This window comes from Schistocerca cancellata, chromosome 6 (assembly GCF_023864275.1).
Source record: "Schistocerca cancellata isolate TAMUIC-IGC-003103 chromosome 6, iqSchCanc2.1, whole genome shotgun sequence".
Taxonomy (NCBI): domain Eukaryota; kingdom Metazoa; phylum Arthropoda; class Insecta; order Orthoptera; family Acrididae; genus Schistocerca; species Schistocerca cancellata.
Genome location: NC_064631.1, coordinates 651,005,998 through 651,030,479, shown reverse-complemented (window position 1 = coordinate 651,030,479; position 24,482 = coordinate 651,005,998). Strand labels below are relative to the sequence as shown.

The 24,482-nt window shown below is 43.0% G+C and overlaps 1 protein-coding gene across 1 annotated transcript in view; it reads left to right on the top strand.

The window, feature by feature from the left end:
* LOC126191271 (general odorant-binding protein 70) overlaps positions 1 to 24,482 on the top strand; it is a 143,873-nt gene that overhangs the window by 78,969 nt on the left and 40,422 nt on the right. The window contains exons 2-4 of the mRNA XM_049932080.1: positions 243 to 330; positions 3,557 to 3,630; positions 17,012 to 17,059. Of these exons, the coding sequence (XP_049788037.1) occupies positions 243 to 330; positions 3,557 to 3,630; positions 17,012 to 17,059 (210 nt within the window). The remainder of the gene's footprint in view (positions 1 to 242; positions 331 to 3,556; positions 3,631 to 17,011; positions 17,060 to 24,482) is intronic.

Below are 24,482 nucleotides of genomic sequence, written 5' to 3'. Positions count from 1 at the left end.
ACACTCAGTCTTGAGGGATGCCACGTGCTCCCAACAAGAAGAGGGGATGGGAAGCTGAAATTTTTAAACAATGTTTATACACAACAATGCTTCAGAAACTTGCCAATAAACGTTAGGCAGACAGCATGTGGAACTGAATAACGCTGCAAAGTTAATACGTAGCATACTGATACAGAAATTTGAACTACATGTCCTCGGATTCGGTGACCAAGTGTTTCAGAGTTTTGTTTTTCGCTTCGCAGGCGCCGTGGTGCCCCACGACGGCGTCGAGCGGTGTGCAGGACGACATGGGGCTCTGCGCCGAGGAGCTCAAGGACGCCATCCTCAGGGGTGAGTCGGCGTTCTAGCGGCGGCTGGCGTCCCTCCGTGCTCGTTCTGCACGGCCAACGTCTACAGTTATCTGTGGTAGACACGGTAAACCGGAACGTCACCGGTGAATTGCAAATATTGTTCAGGAACATTTTCGTAGAGCTGACCCGTCGTCTATGCTGGCTCGTTGCAGAGTAATTATGCTTCTGTCGTTTATTCAGTTCGTTACCCCACATAACATTTATTTTTGTCAAAATAGCGTCATATCAAACCAAAGGACTGTTATATGCAGTCTCCAAACTGTACGAGATATAACACCGAGTAAAGCGACAACAGATCCAGAAGTACTGTGCTGTGGCTGCCGTCGGTGAGAGAACAGGGCTCAACATAGCATCGTTGTGGTACGCCTCCATTACATTCAATGAAACCCATACACGAGTTGCATACCGACAACCTCTTCGTCAATAACACTGTCCATATTGCTGTGTATCACTGTTAGTGAACTACTAACACGGCTGGATAAACGTAACCCAGGTAGAGCCGGACAGTGCTGAATGCTTGCTCCAGGGCGAAAAATAAAGGGGATATTATTACTGTCCACAGCAAGTGTCGGCCGTGAATAGAACCATTTGGAACATGGCGTCCGACAATATGAAGATTTTGCTTCAGATAATCTTTCATGTCACATCCTTGTACGTTTACCGTTCCTTCTGGGACACGATGAGGATACAAAGATAGATGAGGATTAGAAATCAAACGAAACGGAGTATTCTGCAATGAGCCACCAGAGACCAAGTTTCATCTGTATCAAAACTCTCAGAAAATATCGATGAACAACCTCCTAAAATTCTGCCAGTGCAGCTGGGGTTCACCTTTTGTTTTATGATGTTTATAGCCTGTACCATTTTTCGTCTCAACTGATGCTTACAGTCCGGAGTAAAGTATTTCCAGTTTTCTTGCTAAATACCTACTAACCTCTCGCTCATTTTCCTACTTCTCCACGGGTCTGATCTACCTCCCTTTATTTTCTATTAGTTTGTAATTTCATAATCTACGTAGAAATTTAATTTTAAATATTTTTTGGTCTGATCATGACAAGGTTTGAAAATGGTGGATAGTAGACAACTTGTTTTAAGTGTTAAGATGTATAAAATTCTGCGCTTCTCCAAAGGCAGGAAATTTGTATCCCACGAGGCAATGCAAACAGTTAACACATTTAAATACGTGGATGTAGCAATTCGTAGTACGAAGGGAGTTCAACAACTAATACAACACAATATCTCCTGGAAATAGTTTGGATTTATTCAGGATTCCAATACATCATGTTCCCTAGTCTTCTGGCATTAAATCTCTAGTTCTCAACATAATCTCCATTCAATGCGTTGACCTTACTCCACCTTACATTAAGGACATGTATACCCGAATGGTAACACACTAATGGTCGATTTACTGAAGATAGTGCGATACTCCACAGAGTCGACCGTTGCATCATCCGGGAGGACAACAAACGGAATACCACCTTCGCAGTCCCAGAAGACCGTCGCCATGACTTTACTGGCTCAGGGTGTGGCTTTGAACTTTGTCTCTGGAGGAGAAGCGATGTGGTGCCACTCCATGGACTGCCGTTTTCCTTCCGGTTCGAAACGATGAACCCATGTTTCATCGTCAGTGACGACGTTGGACAAAAAATTGGCACTATCAGTCCTGTAACGCACAAGCAGTTCAGTACAGATGGTCCTTCGTTGCTCTTCATGCTCTTCTGTTAGACCGCAACGATCCCAGCGGGCGCAAACCTTTGAGTGTGGACCAGTATGTCTGAACTTCTAGCAGAGACAGCCAGTTCAACACTGAGGTATTTGATTGTGATCTGGCAATCACTCCGAATGAGAGCACGTTCCAACACTTCATGAGTTACAGTTTTGTGAGCATGGCTGGCGTGCGGGAGATCGAAAAGGTTTGTGCCATATTGTTGGAGTGATGACAGACACCTCGCCCAACGGCTCGTCCAGCTTTTGATAACTGCCACCCCCGTTGACATTCTGCAAGCGCCTATGAATTTCTGCGATGTTCTGGTTTCGCGTCAAAAAAAATCTGTGACAGTTCTCTGTCTGGAACGCATCTCCGTGACAGAAGTTATTTTGAAGGCTACGTATGCTGCCGCCACCTATCGGAACTTCATAAAACTATAGGGGCTCAAGCGGGAGTTTCCCCCGATGTTCCACAATAGAATCCATATTTTTTCACTGGAAATTTATCGATAAAACAGACGCGTTCCATTACGTATTGAACGTCCCTTGTAATACGAAGTACAGAGGCCATATAGGCTACATTGCAGGATAGGTAGCTGGCAAAATTTTGTTCATTTTCAGGATACTGGGAATCTGCAACCAATCTGCAAAAGTTACTACTTACGAAACACTTCTGCGGTCTAACTTACAATATGGCTCACGTGTGAGGGAACTATACCACATAGGACTGTCGCGAGAAACTAGACGTGTACAAATAGGGACAACACCTACACTCACAGCTCTGTTTTACTCATGAGAGAGTTTCGCGGAGATGCTCAAGAAGCTGAACTGGCAGGCGCTTGTAGTTAAACCCTAACTCTCCATGCGTACTTAAAAGATTCAGAAAAGAGCATTAAGTATTGCTCTCTAGAAAACCGGGCAGCTTACTATGATTAAAGCGCCCATAGAGGCATTTAAGCAATCATTCTCCCCGTGTTCCATATGCGAAGGGAAGGAGAAAAGCCCGAGTAAGTGGTACATGGAGAAGCACTCTCTGACGTGGATTTCGCAATAATTCGCAAACGGTGGAGGTAGATGTAGATATAGATCTTACGTCAGTAAAATTAAGATGATATTGTAACTATACATCATAAAGTTTGTTTTATCGCGAATGTCGCTCAAAGCATCTTCACTGATTATCGGCCCGGTGTGAGTGTCATCTTGAACCACGATATCGACAAATTTTTTCTTTGTCATCTTCAGACAAAGTGTTTGGATCCTGATTTATCCATGAGCCGCCGTAATTAAGCAAAACTTCGAAATCAAAAGTAACGGTCACTGGTGAAAGTTTGGACTCCTTACAGTGTGTTGCTGTAACGTGAGAATGATCTAATATCTTAAGATATGAACAATAAGGCTTTGCAAGAATGTGATGTACATTTAACATCTGATGTATTATCCTGTATAATCTGTCGTTTACTCCTCTAGTACTTACAGATCGTATACGTGCTGTGTTGCAGAATACGCCAAGTCAGTAGCAGCCAGGCGCACGAGGAGTGCAGAAATGTCAGACGAAGACCGCCTGCTGGTTGGGGTGAGTTGAAAATGATCCACGCTATATGAAAACCCAAATTCTGACCTGTAGTTCTCACAGATAAATTAAGTGTACTGAATCATTTGCCGTCGTATATATGGTCTCAAAAGACCCTACCACAAATTTCCAAGAAAATTATACATATATACGAGGGCTATTAGCAAACTAAGAAACGATAGGTCACGAAATGGAAACCACAGTGAAAATCAAAACTGTTTTATTTGTAACGGTTAGCTACAGCTTCCAGCTACTTCTCTGCACAGTCGCCACTCAGACATCTGTTGTAGCGTTGTACCAACTTTTCAGTTCCCTCGTTATAGAATAAAGCCGCCAGCGCTTTTCGACAATTTTCTACTCTGGACTGCAGCTTGTTGTCTGTGTCAAAATATTGTCTTCATAGCCAGCAGTTCATTTGAGCAGTGATGAACCTCAGGAGTAGCTAATTACGGGCTGTATTGTGAGTGATCAAACACTTCCCACCGAAAACGTTGCAGGAGCATCTTCATTGCCCCTGCAGAGTGCGGCCGAGAATTGTCGTGTAGAACGAACCGCATGACAGTTATGTTACTTGGATTGCATAGCTTCAGGTGAAATCTTTCGCCAGACCCTCATACTTGGCGGGACACGCTAATTTCTAGCCATCTTTACATTCTCACTGTGAGTTCAGAACTGAAAAGAGCGACATGATGCTATCGACGGGCGTATATATATATATATACTTCCCTCCTGGAAGTTTAACTCTGCCGATGTAATCCAGCAAGGTTTCGTAGTTAATTCCAGTTCAGTCAGCATTGGTCGTGGTAATGCTGATTCGGATACCATTCATCTACCAGGTCTCAGTACAGTACGCAGCACGACAGCAAGACATCTCCCGTAGCCGCCTCGGCTAACCAAGCCCCACAGCACAGCAAAGTGCTTTCTGCGACGTGCTGCTTCACGGCTAACCACACACTGTCTTATCCATTTACTCCTAAAACTCTTCGGGAACGTATACATGTGGTACTACCATCGCAAGTCAAAGATTTTCGTAGTGTAAGACCAATGTGTCAACATTCGGCAAAATTCTCAATCTCTTCTTGAGGAATGGCCTCTATCTTTTTCCAGATTCCGGCTTTCAGCTCATCGGTACTTTGGAGAAGCAGTGAAAAACATTTGGTCTTTGAGATGGCCCCACAGAAATAACCAGGAGCCGAAACATGAGCTGACCCCGCTGGCCATGGAATAGCTCAAAAATCTGAGAGTAATCGATGAAGAAATTTGCGCCTCATAGTAGTGACTCAATTACGGGCCATATAGGCTGTAGTCCAATCATGCTGAAAATAGATCCCGTTCAGACGGCAATATCCCTGCAGCTGTGGAATGAAGAAACTGTTACGATCACATAAGGCTCGCAGTTAACACTAAGTGGTCGCCAGCAGTTGTCTTTTTCTCCTTTAATAAAAAAAAAAAAATAGCGACCCAACGATTCCAACGGAGTGTTCAGCAGCATGCCATATAACGTAGCACTTTGAGCTACCCTAGATCTTCTCATGAATGTTCTGCGGGTTTGCGCCCGTGAAATATCGCAAGTTTTGATTATTGAAAAGCCCATTCCGACGGAAGTTTGCTTTATAAGACAGCAAAAAATGTTTCAGAAAAACGTCATCCTAGTCAATTCCGCCCAGTAACGTTCTGCAGAAATAACGCCTACTCCCGTTTGCTCCCGGCCGTAACTGGTGAGCCAATTGCAGCTTATAAGGCTGAAATTTTAAATACTTTTTCACAATAATATACTCTGCAGAGCGGTGCGCGGATTTGATAGTGTTCTGGAATGGCGTTCGACAGATCGCTGAGGGCTTTGTTGCAGAACTGCTCGAACTCATGGGATATTTTCCGGCGTTCTGACAGTCATTTCAGGACCCTTGTGCTTCACACAGTTTTCAGAACCCGTCCCACGCCACTGTTTTACCCTCCTGGATATGGTTCTTCTTTGTGGAACACGAAAATGGCACTCTCGTTCAAGGTGTACTGCGTGGCGGACAGCTCCAACGCTGTACACATGACAACTAATCCACTGCTTCATTACGCCCCTGTACTTGCCAATGTTCCATTTTGGACTGAATGGGATACTATGTGGTACCGATCACACGCGGTAGACAGTGCGAGATCGTCTGCATCTCAGCAGTGTAGCCAACTGAAAATGTAATATCACCTTTGCTATATCTTGTATATACATCCTGATTCAACTGCCCCTACCTATGGGTTTTATGCAACCCACAACGCTTTCATATATCACGAGCAAGGTTTTCATTCCCTCTCACTCGCTACATGCTGTTAGTTCTTCAGAAAGAACGAACACGAAGTTTTTGTAGGAAATTTAATGTATTTGAGTTTCGAACTGGGATACGTTTTCTCTAGAGGCCATACTTTTCGAATTATTCAACAAAAATGTAAAAAAAGTGACGATCAAAAGAGTTTTTCTTTAGTATCTGGAAATGTCGTACAAAGACGACCTGTTCATTTTTTTCTGTAGGGCTAGTAGTTTGCACATAGTGAGCGAGAGAAAGGAAAATATAGCGAGTGGTTTTTAAGGCGTTGCAGGTTGCATAAAACCCATTTATAGGGGCGGTTTACTCACACTGTATACCAGACGCGATCAAGACACTAGTAAATAAAAGAAAACATAAATTAGAATATGATATGGCGCTGCCATTTTATTGTAACGGTAAAGCCAAGTCTCTGCCATACTGTTATTATTGCGGAGCATTTTGTGTCTTCTGAGGTGTTGCGATGCACACAGCTGACAGCGACGGTATCACCAGTCCAGTATTTTAGTTTTTTTAGTTGTAAATCTGAAGATGCCCTGATCCAGCTGAAACTGGTCATGACAATTACATAAAACATTATCTAAAATGTTTTCTGCATAAAATAATAAAACAGTAAGACTTGCTTCTCCTGCGACAAAATACCGTCCTTAGGTACAGTTACGTGATGTTAAAGATTATAACTGAATCTAAGGGCAGTAAGTCGATCAATTTGAATCTAAAAGCCACTGAAGTCATTTATGGACCTGCAGCGATTTTTATGAGATTTATTTCTAGCACAGTTTTCAAGAAGGAGAAAGTGATTGCTATCATACATTGGTGTGTAGGGTTTATCTGATTTTTTTTCTGTCTGTCTTATTCGAGTTAACGGCTTCTCATTTAGGTACTTTTAATCCTGAGACACTATACAAACGTCGAGATATTTGTAGCGAGAGCCTCAAGTTCAAAACTGCTCAAGACTTTCGCATCGGAGCTGTAATCCGCAAATGGTTTGCAAAACCGGAATGCCCCCATCTCTCTAGCTTACGACCTTCTCCTGTGCTCATTACTCGCTAATTTACGGTGAGGCTGCAGGAAAATCCAAAGCGGATTAAACTTCATCGAAAGTTTCAGTCTAACAGTAAAACTTGACTCTGCTACCTGCTTCAAGTAACTTAATGGCGTCGTTAATTGCTCGCATTTGTCTGCTACTTAACCTCCCGTTTTTCGACGAAATACAGCGCTTCTCTGCAAGCTAAAATATAATGAACATATAACTCTCCCTGATTAGGTGGAGTACCTACTGGGAAATTCTGAAAGGCTATTTGACTGCGAATGAGCTCAAAAGGGAACACAGTCATACCGCACTCCGTAGTGCAACGAAAGCGTCAGTATGAAGGGCACACATATAAATATAACGTGTTCTAAATGAATACAAGCAACTCTTTTCTAATAAAATCGTTCTTCTCATTGGTTTAGTGCAATCTGTATCAGCTTCCCTGTAAAGCCGTTTACGGCTTTCATTAGGTGTGTGTATAACGCTGTAGCAACGTAAATACTTCGAGCTTGTATTTATGTGATTCAGAAACAAGAGTACATAAATAAATTACCAAGAAACTTTGAATACAACACATTCTTGTATAACTAATTGCAATTACTGTCTAAAGGGAACCAATTTTGTCTACGAAACAAGTACGGAAGAAAGGTTCGGGGGGGGGGGGGGGGGGGGTTATGGGCGCTCAACATCGAGGTCATCAGCGAAGAAAGGTTCGAGTACAGCCTCCTGCACGACGGACGTACAGAAGTACACAGTTTGTGTTTTTATGCATCAGCTACTTTCAGCATTTGAAAAAGGAAAAGCGGCATCGGCAATATGAACCTTACCTTTCGCTGTTCATTCGATTTGCGCTATAGATTGAAGTTGAGGAGATCCTCAAGAATTCATAATATACACCCTAAGAAAAGAAAAAGAAACGCGCCAAGAAGGAATTATCTAAATTGGATGAAAATCGATAGACATGATGTAAATGTACAGACAAACAAATGATTACAAATTTAGAAAAACTGGAAGATTTATTCAAGAGAATGAGCGCCACAAAGTGAAATAGTCAACATCGAATTGGTCCACCTCTGGCACTTACGCAATCATTTATTCGGCTTGGCATTGATTGACAGAGTTGTTCGATGTCCTTCTGTGGTATGTAGTGCTAACTTCTTTCTAGCTGGTACGTTAGATCCTCAAGATTCAAAGCTGGTAGGAGGTCCCTGCCCATAATGCTCCAAACGTTCTCAACTGGGGAGACAGACGGCGACCTTGTCGGCCAAGGCAGGGTTTAGCAACCACGAAGAAAAGCAGTAGAAATTCTTGCCGTGTGGGGTGGGGCATTATCTTGCTGAAAAGCAAGCCCAGATGGTTTACCGTGAGAGGCAGCAAAACAGGGCGTAGAAAATCGTCGATGTACTGAGCTGTAAAGTGGATGACGACCGAACAGATCCTTCTATAGAATGATATGTCACCGAAGACCGTCGCTTCCGCTTGTCTGGCCGTATGGTCAGCGACAGTCAGGTTGGTGTCCCAACGCTGTCTTGGCGTCTCCGGACATGTCTCTGGCCAGGAATCGCATTATTTGGAGCAGAATTGTCTTCAGTGATGACTCACACTTTGAACTGACTTCTGATGAGCAGAACAGACCTCTCTGGAGGCGGACAGGACATGGCATGATATCACTCAGAACGACATCCACCAAGTCTTTAAGTCAATTCCGAGCCGAATAACTGCTTGCATAATGACCATTTCCGCTAGACCTACCGATAGCCTTGGGAGAGCCATCCATGACAAAACTCTTCCGTCAGCTGCGCTTCCGGTCTGAGTGGTGTACGGTCAAATAGGGGTGCCCCAGGGAGCAGTGTTCGGGCCACTGCTCTTCCTTATTTATATAAATAATATGCCCTCTCGTGTTGCAGGTAATTCTAAAATAATTCTGTTTGCTGATAACACTAGCCTGGTAGTAAAGGATGTAGTGTGCAACATTGGCTCTGTTTCAAATAGTGCAATTCATGACATGAGTTCATGTCTTGTAGAAAATGAACTAATGCTCACAGTACGACACAGTTTTTACAATTTCTAACCCACAATTCAACAAAATCCGAAGTTTTAATTTCACAGAATGGCCATATGGTTAGTGAAACTGAACAATTCGAATTTTTAGGTGATCAGATAGATAGTGAACTGTCGTGAGAAGACCACATTTAGGATCATGTTCAGAGACTTAATGCTGCCATTTTAACTATTCGAACGGTATCTGAAGTAAATCATCATTCGACACGAAAATTAGTCTGCTTTGCTTACTTTCATTCGCTTATGTCGTATGGTATTATATTTTGGGGTAACTCTTCCCATTCTCAAAGGCTACTTTTGGCTCAGAAACGGGCGGTTCGGCCAATAAGTGGTGTAAGTTCGCGAACCTCTTGTCGACCCCTGTTCGCTAGTCTGGGTATTCTGACATTGGCCGCTCAATACATACATACTTTACTGTCGTTTCTTGCTAACAATATCAGCTTATTCTAAAGAATTAGCAGTTTCACTCAGTTAATACTAGGCAAAAATCCAATCTACATTCGGATCGCTTCCTTAACTCTTGTACAGAAAGGTGTGCAGTACACTGCTGCATCCATTTTAAATAGCTACCACAAGAGTTAAAAAATATTAGCAGTACTCCAAGCGCTTTCAAATCGAAACTGAAGAGTTCACTCATGAGTCTCTCCTTCTATTCTGTTGACGAGTCCCTTGAAAAATTAAGCTGATTCATATGTCACATTGTTGATTGTGTTTACTTAAACTTATGGCTTGACTTTTCTTTTGGTACATAAACATTTCATTTTATGTGTTATTACTTTTATTTTGTAATTTCATGAACTAACACGTTAAATGACCTTGGAGATTTTCTCCTCAATTTGGCCCTACGGAACTAGACGTGTAAATAAATAAATGAATACCAGATGTATGACACAGATGAAATACCGTCAGACTTGAAGAAGAATGTAATAATTCCAATTCCAAAGAAAGTAGGTACTGACAGGTGTGGAAACTGCCGAACTATCAGTTTAGTAAGTTACGGCTGCAAAATACTGACATGAATTCTTTACCGAAGAATAAAAAACCTGGTAGACGCCGACTTCGGTGATGATCAGTTTGGTTTCCTGCGAAATACAGGTACACGTAAGGGAATACAGACAGTTCCACTTCTCATAGAAGATAGGTTAAGGAAAAGCAAACCAACGTTTCTAGAATTTGTAGACTTAGAAAAGGCTTTTGACAGTGTTGACTGGAATACTCTCTCTCAAATTCTACGGGATGCAGGGGTCAACTACAGGGGCCGGCACGGTAGCTCAGCGTGTTCGGTCATGGGGTTACGCGCCCCTGTAATAAAAAAAAACTGGGTTAATAGATCTTCAACGAACTTAAACGGATGTCTTACGACGTTCGCCCCCAACAGACGCAACGAACAAAAGCGAACAAAATGAGATTTCAAAAAAAAAAAAATTAAAAAACGGGAGCGAAAGACTTTTTACGATTTGTACAGAAAGTAGATTTCAGTTATAAGAGTCGAGAGGCATGAAAGGGAAGCAGCGGTTGAGAAGGGAGTGAAACAGGGTTTTAGCCTATCTTCGATGATGCTCAGTCTGTGTATTTAGCAACCAGTAAAGGAAACAAAAGAAATTGAAGTAGGAATTAAAGTCCAGAGAGACGAAATGAAAACCTCGAGATTTGCCGATGGCATTGTAAGTCTGTCAGTGACAGCAAAGGACTACGAAGAGCAGTTGAACGGAATGGACAGTGTCTTGAAAGGGGGATATACTGGTAAGACGAACACCAACAAAAGAAAAAAGAGTATGGTGGAATGTAGTCGAATTAAATCACGTAATGCTGATGGAATTAGATTAGGAAATGAGACACTTTAAGTAGTAGATGAGTTTTTCTACTTGGGCAGAAACATAACTGATGATGGTCGAAGTGGAGAGGATATAATATATAGACTGGTAATGGCCAGAAAAGCATTTCTGAAGAAGAGAAATTTGTTGACATCGAGTATAGATTTAAGTGTCAGGAAGTCTTTTCTGAAAGTTTTAATATAAAGTGTAACCATATATGGAAGTGAAACGTGGACGGTAAATAGTTTGGACAAGAAGAGAACAGAAGCTTTCGAAATGTGGTGCTACAGAAGAATGCTGAAGATTTGATGGGTAAATCACGTAACTAATGTGGAGGTACGGAATAGAATTGGGGAGAAATGCTGAAGATTAGATGGGTAGATCACGTAACTAATGTGGAGGTTCGGAACAGAATTGGGGAAAAGAGGAATTTGTCGCACAACTTGACTAAGAAGGGATCGGTTTATAGGACACGTTCTGAGGCTTCAAGGGTTCACTAATTTAGTATTGGAGCGAAGCACGGAGGTTAAAAATAGTAGAGGGAGACCAACTGATGAATACACTAAGCGGATTCAAAAGGATTTAGGTTGCACTACGAGATGAAAAGGTTTGCACAGGATAGGATAACACGGACACTAACATCAAACCACTCTTCTGACTGAAGATCACTACAACAACAACAAGAACCAGAGGGGGACCACCGCGTTATTGACTTGCTGAATTTGTGAAGCTCTTCCTCATGCATAAATCATCCCATTCTTCCGAAGTTTCAATCATTTCTTTGTATATATGTACGTCACATCTACCGATTTTCTTTCTATTCGGACAGTTCCTTCGTGGTGCTTTTTTTTTTTTTTTAGTGCATTTATACCATATAGGAGATATAATAATGTTGATTATAAATACTCAAAGTTAAATGGATTGCAAAATGATCTGGAAATTTTTCATTTAACTGGCAATAGCAAACTGGCCACAATACACGTAAATATGCAATACACAGAATTGTAGTCTACTTCAGCCTCACATCATTACACAGAAACTCAGTTTATAACACGTACTTCAATGGTCACACTACTGCACTGAAGATGTGCTAAAAGATTTTCGATAATACTTACGTGAATAAAGTACATCAGGCAATACTATTAAGAAATTCGTGATTGGTGTAAAAGGAGCTGACCACCAGTAAACCCTTTTTGTTCCTCTTATTAGTAGCTACACTTTTCTCTGCTGCTGCCAAGTTATTGAATATTTGTGTTGCTGAATATCATACGCATTTGTGGAAAAAATTAAGAGATTTTTTATCTTTATGAAGGTAATTTTTGTTTCTATTATTGATTCCATGCACTAAGCTATTGATCTGAAGAGGAGACATATTACTTATGACAAAGTTAATATGGGAAGCTGTAGTTAGTATCCGCACCTCCATTAATGATCCTCTGCTCGACGTTCTTGAGACTACTAAGAAAATGGTTCGTATTACAAGCTTACCTTGATGAGTTACCGTCAAATAATGGTCCTGTATGACACTATTGAACGAAATTAAGTGACTTATTTTAGCTTTCTTTCTTTTTATATCACCTAAGTCTGACAGAAGCCGAAATGCAAATGAAGATTTGTCTAGTGGTTTCAGCAGTTCTTTTGTATCTCCCCCTCACCCCCCCCCCCCCCAACCAAACATATTAAGAATTTAACCAGCTCAACCTTTTCTGTGTGCTTGTCATCATATTTGACACATGTGTTCTTGTTCGAGAGATATACTCGAGATCTAGATAATAGGGGGTTGTCATTCATATCATTATTATGGACTCTAGGAAATACTTCGGCGCATTTTCTAAAGGCGGATAGCAAACAAAATGAGTGCTTACGTGATGTCGGGAGAGGTACACTGATGTACTGCTGATTTCGTGGGTAACAAAATCTGCTATGTGGTCCTCTGGAGGTACCTGCAGAAACGAGAGCACCGTCTGGTAGACTAGGATTACGGATTTTACTTGCAAAATATAAAATGAAGACCATCATTTCTTAATGCAAAGATTAATAATTGGTCCCCAGCGTAGAAATATGCAATGGAGTTGTAAACAGACGAATACACCTCACACCGTTTGTCTTTTGATCAGTAACAGGAGATGTTGTGAGTAGTTCAGAGTACAACAACGACCAGAATATTGTCACGGGGACAACATACACTGAGATGGCATAAGTCATCCGATACCACGTAATAAGGTGTCGGACCTCTTTTTACACGGCTTAGTACAGCAGCTCGACGTGGTATGTGCTCAATAACTCGCTGGAAGTCCCCTGCAGAAACACTGAGCCATGCTGAATCTATAGCAGTCTATTATTGCGAAAGTGTTGCAGGTGCAGGAGTTGGTTCACGAACGGTTTTCTCCACTATGCCACATAAGTGTTCCATGGGCTTAATTTCGGGCTATTTGAACTAATGGTGCCTCCATCAGTCCTATCAAGCACACAGTAGACCGCATGAAATGCAAAAAGAATCAACCGATTAGCTCCATTTGCTGTTGGGCATAGAAATGGTCCCTAACCCAAGCGCTATCCAAAACACTTGACCCTAACTTTCTATCATTAATAAAACCGGAGATGTGAGGGCCGAAAAGTACCGTTTTTATGCACGGCTTTGTTGAACATACAGAGTGTTTCAAAAATGACCGGTATATTTGAAACGGCAATAAAAACTAAACGAGCAGCGATAGAAATACACCGTTTGTTGCAATATGCTTGGGACAACAGTACATTTTCAGGCGGACAAACTTTCGAAATTACAGTAGTTACAATTTTCAACAACAGATGGCGCTGCAAGTGATGTGAAAGATATCGAAGACAACGCAGTCTGTGGGTGCGCCATTCTGTACGTCGTCTTTCTGCTGTAACCGTGTGCTGTTCACAACGTGCAAGTGTGCTGTAGACAACATGGTTTATTCCTTAGAACAGAGGATTTTTCTGGTGTTGGAATTCCAGTGCCTAGAACACAGTGTTGTTGCAACAAGACGAAGTTTTCAACGGAGGTTTAATGTAACCAAAGGACCGGAAAGCGATACAATAAAGGATCTGTTTGAAAAATTTCAACGGACTGGGAACGTGACGGATGAACGTGCTGGAAAGGTAGGGCGACCACGTGCGGCAACCACAGAGGGCAACGCGCAGCTAGTGCAGCAGGTGATCCAACAGCGGCCTCGGGTTTCCGTTCGCCGTGTTGCAGCTGCGGTCCAAATGACGCCAACGTCCACGTATCGTCTCATGCGCCAGAGTTTACACCTCTATCCATACAAAATTCAAACGCGGCAACCCCTCAGCGCCGCTACCATTGCTGCACGAGAGACATTCGCTAACGATATAGTGCACAGGATTGATGACGGCGATATGCATGTGGGCAACATTTGGTTTACTGACGAAGCTTATTTTTACCTGGACGGCTTCGTCAATAAACAGAACTGGCGCATATGGGGAACCGAAAAGCCCCATGTTGGAGTCCCATCGTCCCTGCATCCTCAAAAAGTACTGGTCTGGGCCGCCATTTCTTCCAAAGGAATCATTGGCCCATTTTTCAGATCCGAAACGATTACTGCATCACGCTATCTGGACATTCTTCGTGAATTTGTGGCGGTACAAACTGCCTTAGACGACACTGCGAACACCTCGTGGTTTATGCAAGATGGTGCCCGGCCACATCGCACGGCCGACGTCTTTAATTTCCTGAATGAATATTTCGATGATCGTGTGATTTCTTTGGGTTATCCGAAACATACAGGAGGCGGCGTGGATTGGCCTCCCTATTCGCCAGCCATGAACCCCTGTGACTTCTTTCTGTGGGGACACTTGAAAGACCAGGTGTACCGCCAGAATCCAGAAACAACTGAACAGCTGAAGCAGTACATCTCATCTGCATGTGAAGCCATTCCGCCAGACACGTTGTCAAAGGTTTCGGGTAATTTCATTCAGAGACTACGCCATATTATTGCTACGCATGGTGGATATGTGGAAAATATCGTACTATAGAGTTTCCCAGACCGCAGCGCCATCTGTTGTTGAAAATTGTGACTACTGTAATTTCGAAAGTTTGTCTGCCTGAAAATGTACTGTTGTCCCAAGCATATTGCAACAAACGGTGTATGTCTATCGCTGCTCGTTTAGTTTTTATTGCCGTTTCAAATATACCGGTGATTTTTGAAACACCCTGTATTAGTAAGCATACTGTTGCAGGTATACAGGGTGTTACAAAAAGGTACGGCCAAACTTTCAGGAAACATTCCTCACATACAAATAAAGAAAATATGTTATGTGGACATGTGTCCGGAAAAGCTTAATTTACATGTTAGAGCTCATTTTAGTTTCGTCAGTATGTACTGTACTTCCTCGATTCACCGCCAGTTGGCCCAATTGAAGGAAGGTAATGTTGACTTCGGTGCTTGTGTTGACATGCGACTCATTGCTATACAGTACTAGCAGCAAGCGCATCAGTACGTAGCATCAACAGGTTAGTGTTCATCAGGAACGTGGTTTTGCAGTCAGTGCAATGTTTACAAATGCGGAGTTGGCAGATGCCCATTTGATGCATGGATTAGCACGGGGAAATAGCCGTGGCGCGGTACTTTTGTATCGAGACAGATTTCCAGAACGAAGGTGACACGACAAGAAGACGTTCGAACCAATTGATCGGCGTCCGAGGGAGCACCGAACATTCCAGCCTATGACTCGCGACTGGGGAACACCTATAACGACGAGGACACCTGCAAAGGGCGAGACAATTCTTCGTACAGTTGACGATAACCTTAATGTCAGCGTTAGAGAAGTTGCTGCTCTACAACGTAAGGTTGACCGCGTCACTGTATGGAGAGTGCTACGCGAGAACCAATTGTTTCCGTATCGTGTACAGCGTATGCAGGCACAATCAGCAGCTAACTGGCCTCCACGGGTACACTTCTGCGTATGGTTCATCAATCAATGTTTTCAATCCTCATTTCAATGCAAATGTTCTCTTTACGGATGAGGCTTAATTCCAACGTGATCAAATTGTAAATTTTCACATTCATCATGTGTGGGCTGACGAGAATCCGCACGCAGTTGTGCAATCATGTCATCAACACAGATTTTCTGTGAACGTTTGGGCAGGCATTGTTGGTGATGTCTTGATTGGGCCTCATGTTCTTACACCTACGCTCAATGGAGCACATTATCATGATTTCATACGGGATACTCTACTTGTGCTGCTAGAACGTGTGCCTCTACAAGTACGACACAACATGTGGTTCATGCACGATGGAGCTCCTGCACATTTCAGTCGAAGTGTTCGTACTCTTCTCAACAACAGATTCGGTGACCGATGGATTGGTAGAGGCGGACCAATTCCAAGTCCTCCACGCTCTCCTGACCTCAACCCTCTTGACTTTCATTTATGGGGGCATTTGAAAGCTCTTGTCTACGAAACCCCGGTACCAAATGTAGACACTCTTCGTGCTCGAGTCCGCAGCTCGTGGTCGTGCGGTAGCGTTCTCACTTCCCGCGACCAGGTTCCCGGGTTCGATTCCCGGCGGGGTTAGGGATTTTCTCTGCCACGTAATGACTGGGTGTTGTGTGATGTCCTTAGGTTAGTTAGGTTTAAGTAGTTCTAAGTTCTAGGGGACTGATGACCATAGCTGTTAAGTCCTATAGTGCTCAGAGCCATTTGAATCATTTTCTTCGTGCTCGTATTGGGGACGGCTGTCATACAGTACGCCATTCTCCAGGGCTGCATCAGCGCATCAGGGATTCCATGCGACGGAGGGTGGATGCATGTATCCTCGCTAACGGAGGACATTTTGAACATTTCCTGTAACAAAGTGTTTGAAGTCACGCTGTTACGTTGTGTTGCTGTGTGTTTCCACGATTAATGTGATTTGAAGATAAGTAACAAAATGAGCTCTAACATGAAAAGTAAGCGTTTCAGGACGCATGTCCAGATAACATATTTTCTTTCTTTGTGTGTGAGGAATGTTTCCTGGAAGTTTGGCCGTACCTTTTTGTAACAACCTGTATATCGATTAACGTTGATGGGATTACCAGAAGTTGCTCTTATTGCGTTGGGAAAATCTTTATCCCAGCCGCTGCTCTGGTCGTCTGTTGTGGAGATGGTGTACGTTTCTGAAACTCGTGTCTTTCTTTTCTTGCAGTGCATGGTGAGCTGCCTCTTCCGCAAGGGACCCCACGGCCGCCTGCAGGTAAGCAGAGAAAGCGTCTCGCGTAGGCACTGTAGGTAAACACAGGGAGGCGGGCGCAAGCAGGACGGGTCGGTGGGCTGGTGTCCCCGGTTGCGCAATGGTGCCACCTGCAGGCGGGTTGCGCAGCCGTGGACGCCGCGAAAAGTCGCCGCAAGTCTGCAACCAGAGGCAACTGGGCCACGGGGCCGCGTGCGCGATCCCTGCCGCGGCCCTTTTCTTGCAGAGCCCTCGGTGAGTGGACAACTGTGTGACGGCCGCGGACCCGGTCACCTACACAGACTAATAACGGTGTCGCCAGAGGCGGCCTCAATCTGATGCCGTCTGTCTCCAGTGTCCTCAGTCTGCTGCTGCTACGTGAAGGGTACTGGCCAGCGCGTAATACATGCAGCCGTCGAGTTGTCCATCGAAATAAACCTTCATTCGTGGTCAACTTTCATAAAACTAATTTTTGAGAACATATCTCTTGGAGCACAGCGGTTTCATTATTACTTAAAAAATGAAAATGAACAGTCGTGACAGCAAGAAAGTGTTTTGTTTTGTGAGGTTAGCGGTTTCGGCCTGTTGTAGACCATCTTCAGACCTCACACCGTGATGGTAGATGGTGGCTGTTAAAGGAGCGGTCCCTACGACTGCACGAACGCTAACTGCTGCTGAGCAGTCAGATTCGTGGAGTCGTTGTGCCTACTCCGTCAACGGCTGCGATCTACCATCATGATGTGAGATCTGAAAATGGTCTACAACAGACCGAAACCGGTAACCCCACAAAAAAAACTTTCTTGGGATTGTAACTATTTATTTTGATTTTAAAATAACTGTAGCTGAGCTGGTGTTGGCTGGACAGTACTGAGTAAACATCTTTTAATTTGTAATGTAAATACTATTTAAAGTTTGTAACACACAACTTATAATTGTAGATTGTCAAGATATGTCACACACTGCTTTTTCCCAGGGAGGGAGAGACTAATAAGTTCTGTTTCGCAGTTTCCTTTTCCTTTTTCCTTTTATATCCATTTGTTAATATAAAATTAAATATTTGACATCGAATTATTCCTATTCCAGACATTTGCATTCCAATAGAAAATCAATTCCATGTAATCAAAAATATTTATCAAAAGTTAATGTACCAAAGAACGTTATTGTATACAGTCAATGACAAAATGGGCCACCTCTAATAGTAAAGGTAACTTTCAATTGATATCATAAGTTAGGTATCTAAAATTTTTAATTCCTTACACCCAAGATGAGGAAGACGTCGAGATGGCGTAACGTAGTAAGAAGAATAAAAACATGCAACACATATTTCCCGTGCATTCAAATTGTAGACGATTTCATTCTCTCGAGGTCGAGACGAAATCTGATGGTTTTCACAGAGGAAGCGCCAAATCCTGTTCCAGGAATAAGGGCAGGATCGGTGTTCTCTTTCATATATGTAACCACGCTGCCGCCACACCTGTCCAAACGTCAAGTGCGGTAATCCAGGTACGAGAAACAGGGGAAGCCAGGAGATGTAGTTCCTTATATACACTATCTGGTCAAATGTACTGCGACACATGTTAGTGGTCATTAATATGGGGTCTCTCTGCCATCCGCGTTTATGATGCCTTGAACTCTCCTGGGGACGCTTTCAGTGAACTGTCTGAACGTATGTGCAATGGATATGTTGGAATGCCTAGCACTATATTAAAGTATGTGCTGCACATGTTAGCCCTGTACTTAGCCAGTTTTGTAATTTTTCCTTTCGGAATTGTCAGTTTCCTGAAAGATTGAAGTACTCAGTAGTAAAGCCGCTTTATGAAAAAGGAGAAATCTATAATGTAGACAATTTTAGACCTATTTCTATGCTATCAGTGTTCGCTGTGGTTATTAAAATTCTGTGTATGTAAGGAGAATTGGACATCTTATATCACACGATATGCTATCAAATGTACAGCTCGGCTTTAGAAGTCGCTTAACAACTGGAACTGCTATATTCTCTTTTCTCTGTGAGGTACTGGATGGGTTAAAGAAAAGTTTTCAAATGCTAAGCATATTTTTTGATTTAACTAACGCGTTTGATTGTGTTGATCACCAAATATTGCTCCAGAAGATGGACCATTACGGAATACAGGGAGTATCTCACAATTGGTTCACCTCTTACTTTAACAACACACAGCAAAAGGTCATTTTTCACAGTCCTGAGAATCGCTGTGATGTGGGGTCTGAGTAGGGTATGGTCAAATGGAGTGTGCCCCAGGGATCCGTGTTGGGGCCACTCCTGGTCCTTATTTATATAAATGATTTGCCATTAGTTTTAAGGTAAAACTCTAAAAATTTTCTGTTCGCTGAAGACTCTAGCTTAATAGTAAAGGATGCAGTGTGCAACATTGACTCGGTTTCAAATAGTGCAGTTCATGATATCAGATCACGGCTTCTAGAAAATAAACTAACACTAAATCACACTAAGAATCGATTTTTACAGTTTCTAATACACGAATCAACAAAACCTGACGTTTTAATTTCACAGAATGGGCATATGATAAGTGAAACTGAACAGTTCAAATTTCAAGGTGTTTAGATAGATAGTAAACTGTCGTGGAAATCCCACGTTCAGGATCTTGTACAAAGACTTAATGCAGCCATTTTTAACATTCGAAAGGTATCTGAAGTAAATGATGGCTCGACACGAAAATTAGTCTAGTACGCTTATTTTCATTCACTTATGTCGTATGGTATTATATTTTGGGGTAACTCTTCCCATCTTAGAAAGATATTTTTGGCTCAGAAACGTGCGTTTCGGGCAATAAGTGGTGTAAGTTTCCGAACATCTTGTCGACCCCTTTTCTCGAGTCTGGGCCTCTCAATATATATATTCTTTACTGTCATTTCTTGTTAGCAGTATCAGCATATTTCCAAGAATAAGCAGCTTTCCCTCAGTTAATATTCGGCAGAAATCCAACCTGCATTTCGATCGGACTTTCTTAAGTCTTGTGCAAGAAGGTGTGCGGTATACTGCTTCATCCATTTTAATAAGTTACCACAAGAAGTCAAAAATCTTAGCAGTAATCCACGTGCTTTCAAATCGAAAATGGAGAGATTCATCATGGGACACACCTTCTATTCTGTCTAGGATTTCCATGAAAAATTAAGCTGATTCTTGTTCTATTGTTGACTGCGTTTACTTAAACTTATGGATTGACGTTTTATGGGTTATAAACATCTTATTTTAATCTGTTATTACTTTTATGTTGTAGTTTCATGTACTGACACGTTCCATGACCTTGGAGATTTGCTCCTCAATGTGGTCCTACGGAGCTTGACGTGTAAATAAATAAATAAGTAGCGTGGCAGACTATTCTTCCTCGAGAGCCAAAAATCTAGAAGGTTGGTCGCTGGGTTCCTGGACGTTCTCATTACCATACAGTCGTTCCCACAAGACGGGACCCTGAGCAGCTTGGTCTATTTCAGGAACGTTATTTTCCACAAAGTAATGCTTCACAAATGTTGCTTTATGCAGAGTGAACAGTCATGCTGATACTAAAAATAATGGCCTCCGAATGTTCTCCAGGGATTCCCCCAACATAAACCACTCAACTGTGTCGCCACAAGACTTAGCGTGACTTATCACCTCAAATCATTCGCTTCCAGTCGTCCGCGGGTCCAGAGCCTTCATCTTCACACCGCCTCAAGCGTCGCAGTGTGCTGACTAAAAAGACGTTTGGCGTAATTGGGGCTGCTCGACCGCTCTGATCAATTCCTTTTGTACACCTATATCTACATGTACATGGATACTGTTCTCTACTATGCTACTCTTTAACAGTTCACGGAAAAAACGAACAAAAGTATCCGGACACCTGTCTGAAAATGACTTCCAAGTTTTTGACACCCTCCATCGGTAATGCTGGAGTTCAGTATGGTTTTGGCCCACCCTTAGCCTTGATGGAAGCTTCCACTCTCACAGGCATACGTTCAATCAGGTGCTGGAAGTTTTCTTGGGGAATAGCAGCCCATTCTTCACGGAGTGCTGCACTGAGGAGAGATATCGATGTCAGTCGGTGAGGCCTGGCACAAAATTTCTGCCTTCTAAAACATCTCGAAAGTGTTCTATAGGGTTCAGGCCAGGACTACGAGCAGGTCAGTCTATTACAGGGATGTTATTGTCGTGTAATCACTCTGCCAAAGGCCGTCCATTATGAACTGGTGCTCGATCGTGTGGAAAGATGCAATCACCATCCCCGAACTGCTCTTCAACAGTGGGACGCAAGAAGGAGTCTAAAACATCAATGTAGGCCTGTGCTGTGATAGTGCCACGCAAAACAACAAGGGGTGCAAGCACCCTCCATGAGAAACATGACCACACAAAAACACCACCGCCTCCGAATTTTACTGTTGGCACTACACAAGATGGCAGATGACGTTCACCAGGCAATCGCCATACCCACACCCTGGTATCGGACCGCCATATTGTGTACCGTGATTCGCCATCACTCCAGACAACGTTTTCCCAATGTTCAATCGACCAATATTTACGCTCCCTACACCAAGCGAGGCGTCGTTTAGCGCTTACGGACGTGATGTGTGGCTTATGAGCAGCCGCTCGACCATGAAATTCAAGTTTTCTCACCTCCCGCCTAACTTTCATACTACTTGCAGTGGATCCTGATGCAGTTTGGAATTCCTGTGTGATGCTCTGGACAGATCTCTGCCTATTACAAATTACGACCCCCTTCAACTGTCGGCGGTCTCTGTCTGTCTACAGACGAGGTCGGCCTGTACGCTTTTGTGATTTCCGTGTCCCTTCACGTTTCCACTTCACTATCACATCGGAAACAGTGGGCCTAGGAGTGTTTAGGAGTGTGGAAATCTCGCGTACAGACGTATGACACACGTAACACCCAATCATCCGATCACGTTCGAGGTCCTTGAGTTCCGCGGAGCGCCCCATTCTGTTCTCTCACGATGTCTAAGGGCTACTGAGGTCGCTGATATGGAGTACCTGGCAATAGGTGGCAGCAGAAAGCATCTAATGTGAAAAACGTATGTTTTTGGGGGTGTCCGTATACTTTTGATAACATAGTGTATATCTTTCCGCGCGACCTCTGATTTCCCTTTACAATGATGCTCGTTTCTCCCTGTATAAGTCGGCCTCACGAATTTTTGCATTCGGAAGAGAAATTTGCTGATTGAAATTCCGTGAAAAGATTCCTCCGCAACAGAAAAGTCTCTGTTTTAATGGTGTCCATCCTAGATCCTGTATCATGTCCGTGACACTCTTTCTCCTATTTCGCGATAATACAAAACTTTCACGGTGTACTCCGTTAATCCTATCTCTTTGGGATCCCAGACCGCGCAGCAATGCTCCAAAAAGTGGACGGACAAGCGTAGAGTAGGCAGTCCTTTTAGTAGATCACTTACATTTTCTAAGTGTTCTGCCAACAAATTGCACCATTTTGTTTGCCGTGCCCACAACATTTTCTGCGTTTTCATTCCAATTTAATTTATTTGTAATTGTAATTCCTAGGTATTTAGTTGACTTTGCGGCCTTCATATTAGGCTGATTTATCGTGCAACCGAAGTTTAACGGATTTCTTTTAGCAATCATGTGGATGACCTTACACTTTCCATAATTTAGGGTTACTTGCCAATTTTTGCACCATTAAGATATGTTTTCTAAATCGTTCTGTAATTTGTTTTGATCTTCTGGTGAGTTTACTAGACGATAACGACAGCATCATCTGCAAACAACCTAAGACAGCTGCTCAGGTTGTCTCCTAAACCGTTCATATAGATGAGGAACAGCAGAGGGCCCATAACACTACCTTGGATCCTTTATAGTATGATTATATGATTGCGGAACAAACAATGGTAGCAGTTACTTCTACAAAGTATCTGGGAGTGTGCGTGCGGAACGATTTGAAGTGAAATGATCATATAAAATTAATTGTTGGTAAGGCGGGTACCAGGTTGAGATTCATTGGGAGAGTCCTTAGAAATGTAGTCCATCAACAAAGGAGGTGGCTTACGAAACACTCGTTCGACCTATACTTGAGTATTGCTCATCAGTGTGGGATCCGTACCATGTCGGGTTGACGGAGGAGATAGAGAAGATCCAAAGAAGAGCGCCGCGTTTCGTCACAGGGTTATTTGGTAAGCGTGATAGCGTTACGGAGATGTTTAGCAAACTCAAGTGGCAGACTCTGCAAGAGAGGCGCTCTGCATCGCGCTGTAGCTTGCTCTCCAGGTTTCGAGAGGGTGCATTTCTGGATGAGGTATCGAATATATTACTTCCCCCTACTTATACCTCCCGAGGGGATCACGAACGTAAAATTAGAGAGATTCGAGTGCGCGCGGAGGCTTTCCGGCAGTCGTTCTTCCCGCGAACCATACGCGACTGGAACAGGAAAGGGAGGTAATGACAGTGGCACGTAAAGTGCCCTCCGCCACACACCGTTGGGTGGCTTGCGGAGTATAAATTTAGATGTTGATGTGATGTAGATGAAATCACTTGTGTTTTACTCGATTATTTTCCATGAGCTACTACGAACTGTGACCTCTCTGACAGGAAATCACGAATGCAGTCGCATATCTCAGACTATATTCCGTAAGAACGCCATTTGATTACAAGCTGCTTCTGAGGTCAAAAGCCTTCCGGAAATTTACAAATACGGAATCAGTTTGAAACCCCTTGTCGATAACACTGAACCGTTTGTGTGAGTTGAGAGCTAGCTGTGTTTCACAGAAACGACATTTTTAAATACATGTTGACTGTGCTTCAATAGTCCATTTTCCTTGAGGTAGTTCGTAATATTGAAATACAATACATGTTCCAAAATCCAGCTTCATATCGACTTTAATGATATAGACCTGTAAGTTAGTGCATTACTCCTACTACTTTTTTTGAATATTGGTGCGACTGAGGAACTTTTCAGTCTTCGGTTACGGATCTTTCGACGATTGGACAGTTGTATATGATTCTTAAGCATGGAGCTATTGCATCGGTATACTCCGAAAGGAAGCTAACTGGTATACGCTCTGGAGCAGAAGCCTTGCTTTTGATAAGTGATGTAAGTTGCGTCACTACTCCGAGAATATCTTCCTCTAAGTTACTCATGTTGGCAGCTGTTATTGATTCGAATTCTAGAAATTTACCTCGTAATCTTTGGCGAAAGAATTTCGATAGGCTGTGTTTACCTTTTTATGCACAGTTATTGTGCTTCGTGGAGTGCTAGCAGCATTTCGGAACTCACGACTGATTCCCTCCGCTGATTTTCATGCCATTTTTTTACAATTACACTGCCCAGTGCTCGACGGTCCCTGCACGTGAGTACAAGGGGTCCACCTGTTCTTGGTTTATCTGTGATTGCTCCTTCGGGCTACCCACAATGACGTTCCTAATAGTCCACTAGGGCAGCTTTAGAAGGCTTCAAATGCCCCAGAAGAATTTCTC